Below are 10,441 nucleotides of genomic sequence, written 5' to 3'. Positions count from 1 at the left end.
GACAAAATATTTGAGAATGTGAGAGAATTTAAGATAATTAAAAGTGCATCAAGAACACAACTAAACGAGAAAACGATAATTTCAGAATATAGGAAAATCGTCAGAAGTGCAAGAGAATTGCTAAGAATCGAAGAAATTAAGTTACAAAATCAAAAATTAAAAACTTTAATTAATTAGTTAGAGCTAATAGGAAAATTTCCCAACTTTCTAACTAAAAGGATAGATCTTCAAAATGAAATTTTGCTTTTTCTAATCTAATATATTTTCTAAGCAGAGACACTCACAATTAAGTAGAATTTTTATACATATTTAACAACATAAATTACTATTATATTTTAATTTATTACCCTGTAATAGAGACTAGTATAGTTTTTCTAACAAAACAACATTTGTAATTTGGTCTTCAAGATCATTAATCAGAATCATGCAATGAAAGAGAATTTAATAGATAAAAGTTACTTTTGCATGTTTAAAAATTTGTAGATTAAGTAAAATTATTATTTGTAGTACTAGAGCTCATTTTTCCTGCAACGGTTTTGAAAAAAATTTGCACATTTTATTAGACTACAAGTTGGCGTTCATCTTTCGTCAGTTTGATATAGAAAATTCACATTTACAGAGCCAAAATACACATTATGGCACCTAATTGAACAATCTTTTAAAATTGCTCCTGTGTGAATCGGTAAATACAATACAAAAAAACTGTTTAGTTCACTTTTCCTGCCGCGCCAAATTTAAAATAAAGATTCATTTGCTGATTTTGTCAGAATTGTTAGACTGGTTGGACAGGTACACGTTACTTTGAGAGTTTACCGATTCTTCTGCAGGAAAAATGAACTCTAGAAAGCAACTTGAAAGCTTCAAAAGTAGACAACCCAATTAATTCTTGCAATTGAAGACCAAAACTTCGTAAGACATAAACTGCCCAAAGATTCTCTGTGACGGCACGTAAAGACCTTGATAAATAAACCTGTGTGGAAAAACCTTCCCCAAAACGAACCCTCCGTTATGCCTGACTCTCCCAATGTAAAGATCTTGTCCTAAGACTTTTCCTCCTCCAACCAACTGTTGGGTACCCAACAAGTGCAGATCCGCACTCTGTGTTGGTATCCAGTCAAAGGCGTCGTCATCTGCACTACATAAAATCTGCAATCAACCATTAGTACCACCTCCATGTTGAAAAGTGCTTACATTGACGATGGTAAAAGGGTCATTTTTCACTTCTCTGGTGACTCCCAAAGATGTAATTCTAGCTGTTTGACTGCTAGGTATTATCATCCCCGCGAAGATCTCATTGATCAGTTTGAGTTGAACCAAACCAATGTAGAAAGTTTCTCCCGAAGAGTCCTGGCCTCCTGGAATTGCATCCTCTGGGATTGTTCCGTTGTAGAGAGTCCAGTGGTAGCCTAGGTGAAAAGTAGAGGTCGTTGAAAATTAATGGTGGAACTTACTGCAGTTGCCACTGGTAAATCTCATATCCATAAACACACAGGGAAGCAGTGAAAGCAGAACGAGTGTTCGAGCTGCCATTTTAATTAATGAATGGTTTGATGTGTTTACATCGTTGATTTATTGTTCCAATCCTGAAAATTTGCATTTATTAATAAATGGGTAGGTTATTGGGAGGTTAAATAATGTGAACTTTTGGGCGATGTTTCATTAAAAAGTTGTTTTTACCGGAATGTTAGAGAAGGGAGGTTTTTTTCATGCTAATACAAATATTTGGATAGGGATGAATAAGGCTAATTAATTATTGTTTCAAGGTTTTCTGTCATGTGTTTTAAAACTTCCGGTTGTTTAGATAAGCTTAAGCTATTTATGAAATGAACAAGGTTTATATTTATACCCAAAGTAGTTGAAATTTTGAATTAAAAAAAAGAAAATTTTGTATAAAACTTCGGTACTTCTAGATGGCAATCTTAATAAGTTCGAACTGCTTATGAATTGACCAAAAATTTAAAATTATAGACACCAAATTGTACATTGTACAAAATTTTAAAAATTTTAAGTTTTGAAAAAATGAAAATTGGTTATTATGTTCTTCTGAGAAGTATAACACCGGTACTTCTAGTTCTATATCTTTAAAACTAGGCACACTTTATAAAATTTAGGTGATTATAAAATGAGCAAATATTCAAAATAATAGACCTAAAATTGTACATTTTAGAAATTTTGAATTAAAAAAAATACTTCTATTAAAATTTAGCATAATGTTCTGAGAGACAGAACTCTGGTACCTCTAAATTTTTATCTTTGAAATTTGACAAGCTTAATAAACTTGGGCTGCTTTTAAGGTGCGCAAAAATTTAATACCTATAAATTCAAAATTCTACATGTTAGAAATTTTCAATAAAAAAAGAAATTTCTCCATTATGATCTTTTTCTAAATTTTTATTTTTGAAACTTTGCACACATAATTAACTTGAGCTGTTTATAAAATAAGCAAAAATTTACAATTATAAACCCAAAATTGTACATTTTTTAATTTAAGTTTTTTTTTAAAATGCATATTTTACCTTATTTTATTCTGTACTTCTAAGTCTTTATTGTTAAAATTTGGTCTTATATAAAGTTAAGCTTTTCAATAAATAAGCAGCAAATATTCAAATTTATAAATCGAAAATTTTACACTTTCAAAATTTTGATTTAAAAATCTTTCATTATATTCCTTTAAGTGCCATAACTCTGGTACTTTTAGGTACTTTACTTTGAAACTTGGCTCACACATTAAGGTTAAGCTGTTTATGAAGTAAACAAAAATTTAAAATTATAGATTAAAAATTGTCCATTTTAGAATTTTTAAATGTTTTAAAAATGAAAATCTTTCATGCTGCTTTTCTGAGTGTATCTCTAGATCTTAATTTTTAAAATTTAGCACACGTAATAAATTTGAGCTGTTTATAAATTGAGCAAAAATTCAAAATTGTACAATTTAGAAATTTTGAATTTAAAAAATTCTTCAATTGGCCATCAACCCTGGGTACTTTTGGATTTTTATTTTTAAAAGTTGGCACATTAAATAAACTACAATTGTTTATAAATTGACTAAAAATATAAACTGATCGACCTTAAATTTTCCATTTTAAAATTTTTGAATTTAAAAAAAATGAAAATTATTATGTTCTTCTGAATAGCATATCTTTGGTACCTGTAAGTCTTAATTTTTAAAATTTGGCGCACGCTGTTTCTAAAATGTGCAAAAATTTTAAATGTACAGTTTTTTTGTTTTTTTTTTAATGGAAATACTCCATTATGTTTTTTGAGTCACATAACTTTGGTGCCTCTAAGTCTTTATTTTTGAAATTGAACACATTTAGTAAGCTAGAGTTTTTCATAAAGAGAGCAAAAATTTAAAACTATAAATCCAAAAATCTACATTTTAGAAATTTTTAATTTCAAAAGAATAAATTTTTTTTAATTATATTCATTACCATGACTCAAGTATCTTTGGACTTTTATTTTTAAAATTTGGCACACTAAATATTCAAAAGTTTAGACCCAAAATTATACATTTTCGGATTTTTGAATTTTTTTAAAATGAAAATTTTTCATTGTACACTTTTGAGTAACATAACGTCGGTACTTTTAGGTTTTTATATTTGAAATTTGGGCCACTTTAACTATTTATACTATTTATTTATAAAGTGAGCAAAAATTCAAAATTATAAATCCAAAATTGTACATTTTAGGAATTTTGAATTAAAAAAACTTTTATTGTCATTTATCAAACTTGATGCACTGAATAAGCTGTAGTTGGTTATAAAGTGTAATAAATTCCAAACTCATAGATTTAATATTGTACATTGTGGAGTTATTGAATTTTATAAAATATTTTTTTTATTAATTTACTGACTGCCACAACTTTCTTACCTCCGAGTCCGTATCTTTAAAATATGACATTTCTAATAAGCATGAACTAAAAAATTCTTAAAGTAGTGATTTGATGGGTTAAAAGTTTAAATTTAAAATTTACTGCTTTTAACTTCTTTCGTCGGTTTTAGACTTTACAAGTTTATTAAACAAATAAAGTTTAGAAATGTTTTTTAAAGATTTTTTTATCCAATTCTTTCTATAACTCTTTTATTTTTTTGTCTTTGAATTATTGCCTTAAATTTAACAAGATTTTTATAATATTCTACAGATTGTTTTTTTTTGTGATTATAGTTTATTTCGCTTTTAATTTTTTTGAGGCTTTAATACTCAATGTACATAAAAAATGACAAGTTTAACCACTCAGAACATTAAAAGTTAAATGACAATATCCAACATGGTACTGAGTTTTAATTTTTCCCTCGCCGACAGAGCAGATTTTCCAGGTAATCTTACTCCTCAAAAATATCCGTCAGTTCATAATTCGTCTAGTTGAAGAAATTGAGTATAAAAATCCCCCAAACGTCCCATTCCTGAAACGTTGATCCCTCGCATCCACCCGAGCGCTTCCGCCGCACAGAATAATAACCTCTATTTCATGTTTCTCTAGAATCCATCGCGGCTCTCTCGCCGTTCCTAGGCAAAGTGTTAACTCAATATCCGCGTTGTCTTAAGTTTTCTATGTAATTTGCATGGAAGCCATTTTGAAAGCTCAGTGGAAGTGTGCTGCGTCGACGAGGGGGATTCGGCCGGGGTAGGAGGTAAGAAAGAGACGACCAGATATTTCCCTCTATAATATATCCCGTTTTTGGGGGTTAGCAGGTGGGGGCGGGCGGGTTTATTTCGGGGGTTTTCGCATCGGGAGCTCAGGTTCGCTGTAAGGAAATTACATAAACCTTAAGTAAGCGACTCTGACGCGGCTGTCATGGAGAAATTCTGAATATTATGATTAATTATGCGGTGCCGCACTCTCCTATACACACACTTTATCTCTCCTACAACTAACCAACTGATAAGGTTACCATCGACGCCATTTTGGAAATTTGTTTATAAAGAAAAAGATGCTACGACCCTTATTTAGGTACGATAGGCTGCCAGTGATTGTTATCGAGCTTTGTTCGGGGCTAAATGTAATTAATCGAAGCCTCAAAGTGCTTAGGATATTAATTAAGATTTGGAGTTTTTTTAAGGAAAAAAGAACAGCTTTTGGGAAACTTGAGCAGCTTAGGCGGAGGGTTGCGATGTGGAACTTTATAAGCTTCAAGTTTCACGATTAATTTATGCATGATGGGAAGATATGATCGATTTTCGCAGGTTCGACTAGTTTCATCCATTTTACACTTTTTGGGGAAATTCACAGGACTACTAAAAAATGCCATGATGAAAAAGTGAAAAAAATTAGTCCATTATGCTATTAAGAGTAAAAAAAAGCTTTGTGTGCCGAGTCTGTTCGTGTGTCTAGCCGACATTAACAGGCAAAGCACACAAAGCGATTTTGCTCCCAATGGCATATACAATTTTTTTTAAACGGTTGCGTAAATTACTCTTTTTTAGTTTATAATAGTAGATTTTGTTATACGGCAGAAAAGTGGTACTGTTTTTACTGCAATTTAATTGCTCGACAAAAGTATCACTTTTCTGCCGTATAACAAAATCTACTATTATGCACATAAAGTGCTTTGTCTAATAGACAAAGTGTGTTGACGGTTGAAATCTTAATTTAATAAATTAGGTACAAATTATAGAGCCAGATTTAAAAAAAAAATTGATTTTTAAACGTAAAGCTCTCGTACTTTTGGGTCTTGACTTCTGCAGATTTATATACAAGGTGTTTTTGAAATGCATGTACAAAACAGTTTTGCTCTATTCCAGAAGGAGTATGAAGTATGAGAAACCAATTTTTAAATCAAAAACTGACAAGGTAAAAGTTACCCCAATCCATGTTCTTTCTACACCACTGACAAAAAACGCACCTTGAATGACTTGTTTCCTAAGCAACCAGCAACTTGATTTTTGTTACTTTTAAATCAGTAGCGCACAAGCAAATTTATTCAAATTTTTGTGTAATTTTATCACGAAAACAGAAAAGCATTTACTAAAACTGTTTTCACTTAATAGAATCAATTTGTGACAAGGAATTTCCACACTCGTTTTGTACATGCATATTAAAAAGATCCTGTATTTTGCATTTTTAAATTTAATTACATTATATTGTGCCATGTTTCTGGTACTTTCTGGAGTACAAACTTGGGCTAGTTATAAAGTAAGTTAAAAATTATAGACCCAAAATTGCAGATTTATAACTCTTAAACTCTCGATCTACACTTTTATAATTTGGTACACTTTGAGCTTATTAAGTATTATTAACGTTTCAAAAATCTAGAACCAGAATTACAAATTTTAAAAATTTTCAATTACGTTATACTTTTTTTCAATTAATGCCATAACTTTGGAACTTTTGAGTATATGTTTTTTTGAAATTTAGCACTATTGTTAAGCTTGGACTACTTGTAAAATAAACAAAAATTAAAAATTATAGAGCTAATATTGAAGATTTTTTAAAATTATTAAATTTATTAAAGATTCCTAGTAGCACCAAAATCGGAAATGTATAGAAACCATATTGTTTTAATATAGGGTTGTCGACGTAAATACTATATTTTGCAAACAGTATCGGAGCTATATTGGGTTTTTATCGGGCAGTCAATATTGGTTAGTCGATATTTTTCCAATATAGTTTGAATATTTTGTGCCAATATAGTTTTTATACAGGGTGTTATGGAAATGAGTGCGTAAAATTAAACTGGTAAGAGAACTCACCATTTGCAATTTTCCCCCCATATTTTGACGAGTCGCCCACAAACCATTGAATTGCTATAAAATTAAAGCACAAAAAAGCATAAAAAAATTCTACGTTATCAGTCCGCTCGTAAAACACAGGCATAATTGTGAGAACACCAACTTTAATGGCCCCGAGAATTCAGGCATGCATTGACAGTGAAACACAGCATTTTGAGAAATTTTTATAAACAAATTCGGCACTCTTGTTCAATTGGGTTTTCGTGAATTTATTACTGTTTTTTTTCCTGCAAACAAATGAGCGACAAAGTATCAATCTGATACTCGTTTTTATAAAGCAATGGTTTTTGTCGCATAGATAAAGGTTAGTATCCTTAATGCATAGGCGGGTAACGGTTTTCACGCCAAATTTTCATTGATTTTTAATTTGAAAACGAAAGCATTTTGGATTTTTTTTTATTAAGAGAAGTTGTTGCATATGGTCAGTTTTATTACCAGGTTAATTTTAGGCACTCATTTCCATAACACCTTGTATTTTGCGATTGATAAAAAACTTGACAGTTAATGTTGGTAGAACTGACATTTAGTTTAGGACATAGGAAGCAAGAATAATAAGAAAAAAAGGAGAAAATAAAATAGATAATATGACAAAATAAAGAACGTCATAGAATAAAGGAAATTTCAATAGAAAAATTAATAGTGACTTTGGAAAATAATGAGATTATGTACTAAGATTTAAAGCAAACTATACATTTTTTGAATTTGTTTTTATTCATTGTTATTCAATATTACGTTCGTTCAAGGCAATAGGGCGCCACCGGATAATTTTTTGTTCGCTCAAGAAAAAGGTGCTGATTAGCAATTTGAAAATTACGTATTAATCTCTTTATTGAAATCAGTTGTGTTTCGACTTTTCGATAAGAGAGTCGTTTTTATTGTGTGTGTGCGGTTCTGAGAAAAATTTTTGCAAGGTAGATGGTAAAAATTCGTTTGGTAATTTTAGTGCAACAGCTACGAAATTTGAGGAAATTACTAGTTTTCAATTGTACATTGACTCTGGCAAATTGCAGCATTGTAGATCGAAAGACACGAATTTTAGAAATTTTTATTTTCCAGGTGAACCCGAAATATGAGAAATTCTCTCTTAAAATTCGTAATTTTGGTAATTTTAGTGCTACAGCTATGAAATTTAGGAAAATTACTAGATTTAAATTGTTTATTAACTCTGCCAAATTACAACATTGTAGATCAAAAAACACAAATTTTAGAAATTTTTATTTTTAATGCTAATCAAAAATTACCCAAATTCTTCACTAAAATTAATTTTCGTGAAATTTGAGGAAGTGACTACTTTTCAGTCGTGTATTAACTTGATTTTTTAAATAAGAATGTAAATGAATTTTGGTGAATATTTATTTCTGAATTTTCAATGCTCCATATCTCCGGATTATTTGATTATTTTTTGTTCGCTCAAGAAAAAGGTAATTATAAAGTTATAAGCAATTAGGAAATTACATATTAATCCCGTTATTGAAATCAGTTGTGTTTCGACTTTTGAGAAGAATATTATCTCATTTTTTTCTCACATGGAAGTAATAAATAAAATCTTTAGAAAAAGAGTTAGAAAGCACACACAACAAAAGTTTGAGGCACAATTCTGTTTTAACGAAAAATTATAAAAGAAAGGGTAAAAGTAACAGTAGGGTCTTTGAGTGAGGGTGTGCTACTGTTCACATTTTTAGAAACTCACTAATATCATTGCCTAATTAAATAAAGTATATTTAACAAATCTGCCAAAAATAAATTTATTATTGAACCTTTGTGAAAGAAGAAGATGTTAGTATTTCCGAAAGGCGAAAGACATATTAGACATTAATTACTATAAACCCTTTGATTGCAACATAAGCCATATGACAGTAATTTTAGAGAAAAGTTTCATTCTTTAGTAAATTTATCTTACAATGTCAAATGTGCAATATAAAAATTTGTAACATGATAATTTTTTATTCAATATATTTTTTCTGCCTATTCGATTTACCATAAACCAACAGACCCGTATCGCAAACTGTCATCCATCGCTCAAAGCTCATTCTGTTAATTTATTATGGTCAGGTCAGAAATATTTTTCGACCAATAACAGGGAACTTAAAAGTGTCGAATTTCAGTTCTCTAAATTGTTGTATTACTTTCTCTTTATTACATACTGGTTAAACCATTGCTTATTCACAACTTTATTTATTTCAACTAAATTACAGTGCTCTGCCCACAAAAAATCTTATTACTGTCTGACTGCGAAGATAAGGGGCTCTTCAGCCCCTTTCTTTGTTTAAAACATAAGATAAAACGATGCAATTGCACCCCTGACTACAGAAAGGGACTGAAGAATTATAAAAACGTCTCTCAAAATTTTGGATGTCTGGTCTGGTCTGGGCTAGACCAAGAAAGTGGAATCGCTCCTAGCAGCTTCCTAATTTTCAAGAAAATCGTAAAATCTCAAAGCTATTTGAATGCAAAGGTCGATACGAAATCGTCCGAGAAGTTCATGATTTTGATGTTGTGGCCAATTTTCAAATTGCAAACAATAATAAAATAAAGACTTAAACCTACGAACATAATTTCAGATTAGGATTGATCAAAAACAGAAACATTGAACAAGCTGGCAATAAGTTGCGGTCTGGAGACGTCCACGCCGAGTCGTGCGGCTCCTCCAGCATAATTGTTATGAAGTGGGAAGTGCAAACCTTTGGAAAACTATCTGTTCAATTCAAACTTACATCGGTATATATAAATTTTGTTATTAGAAAAAAAGTTTCGTCTCTTTCCATGTAAAAATATAGTTTCTGCGGGTTCATACCCAATAATGCTCATCGGTTCTCCACGGAGGATTAGCGTAATATTCTCTCCGGTTGAGATCTTTCCCTTTTAGCCGTTTGTAAACTGGAACTTTGCCAATTTAAATGATAAAACGATACTATTAACTTAGTAGGGGAGAAATACAATAAATTATACAAGATTTTACCTAAGGTTAAGTTAGTGAATGTAATACGGGACGAAACCTAAACCATTAAATTTACGAACGCCATTATGCCCTTTAAGACTATGCTATTAATGAAAACGCCCAACGTTGCAAATAAGGTACTAGACAGAATTTAGAGCACACACAGGTTTTATGTCTTTAGGACCTAATTGAAGGATCCTAACCGAGACACTTACGCCACAAAGGAAACTGATTTTATATTCAGTCTTTGTTTAGTTTATCTCCAATCTAAGACGACGCACAAATAAATAAGAAACTTTCACTTACTACGCAACTATCTTCACTTTCTTGTCCGCAGATCTGAAGGAATCCACACTCAACACAAAACCATTCATCAAAAGCATCCAAAGAGTGAATGCATTAAAAAAAGAAAAAAGCTCCATCATCAAGTGAGAGCCCCGTTTTTATTCTTTCACACATGCGCTTTTCACTGTATGGATTCTTTCATTTTTGCCCGTTTTATTATTGCCTCCTGTCTCTATTCGACACTCGAAATCCTTGCGAGCAACAGGGACGGACATAGCTGTAGATTTATGGGCGGCATCTGGGACTCCGGTGAATGAAAACACACTGGAAAACAGGAATGCTGTTTGCGGTAATCGTCCTGGATTTTTCCACTGAGCTTTACAAACAATTAATTAATCGGACGGTGTAAATAGGGGAGAAAGCAGCGGTTTTAATTAACTTGTTTGTCGAGCTTTTTTTAATCCGCTTTTTTACGGGTTTTGATAATGA

General features: G+C 31.1%; 1 protein-coding gene across 2 annotated transcripts; it reads right to left on the bottom strand.

Annotated features, from left to right (window-relative positions):
- Positions 1-238: 238 nt before the first annotated feature.
- On the bottom strand, positions 239-10,118 carry LOC148177347 (pfs47 receptor-like). Of its 2 annotated transcripts, none has more exons than XM_088032331.1 (4): positions 9,974-10,118; positions 1,452-1,583; positions 1,192-1,406; positions 239-1,146 (listed from the first exon to the last, which is right to left on the bottom strand). In XM_088032331.1, exons 2-4 carry the CDS (start codon positions 1,528-1,530, stop codon positions 880-882), a joined length of 561 nt encoding a protein of 186 aa, XP_087888457.1. In that variant the 5' UTR covers positions 1,531-1,583; positions 9,974-10,118; the 3' UTR covers positions 239-879. The 2 variants fall into 2 exon arrangements, with proteins under 2 accessions (XP_087888457.1, XP_087888458.1); XM_088032332.1 differs by lacking the exon at positions 9,974-10,118 and adding an exon at positions 9,883-9,915.
- Between the last annotated feature and the right edge of the window lie 323 nt (positions 10,119-10,441).

The sequence above is a fragment of the Gnatocerus cornutus genome, chromosome 3 (genome assembly GCF_029298725.1).
Source record: "Gnatocerus cornutus isolate USDA-ARS CGAHR chromosome 3, icGnaCorn1.1, whole genome shotgun sequence".
NCBI lineage: Eukaryota > Metazoa > Arthropoda > Insecta > Coleoptera > Tenebrionidae > Gnatocerus > Gnatocerus cornutus.
The sequence above is the reverse complement of the archived record's forward strand: the minus strand, read 5'-3'. Positions and strand labels throughout refer to the sequence as shown.

Bases quoted from the DNA above. Each gene is read 5' to 3' on its own strand.
- LOC148177347 (XM_088032331.1), bottom strand. From the start codon at position 1,530: ATGGCAGCTCGAACACTCGTTCTGCTTTCACTGCTTCCCTGTGTGTTT. The intron at 1,407-1,451 runs GTAAGTTCCACC...CTTTTCACCTAG, and splicing joins ATTTACCAGTGGCAACTGCA to GCTACCACTGGACTCTCTAC. The intron at 1,147-1,191 runs GTAAGCACTTTT...GGTTGATTGCAG, and splicing joins ACCCTTTTACCATCGTCAAT to ATTTTATGTAGTGCAGATGA.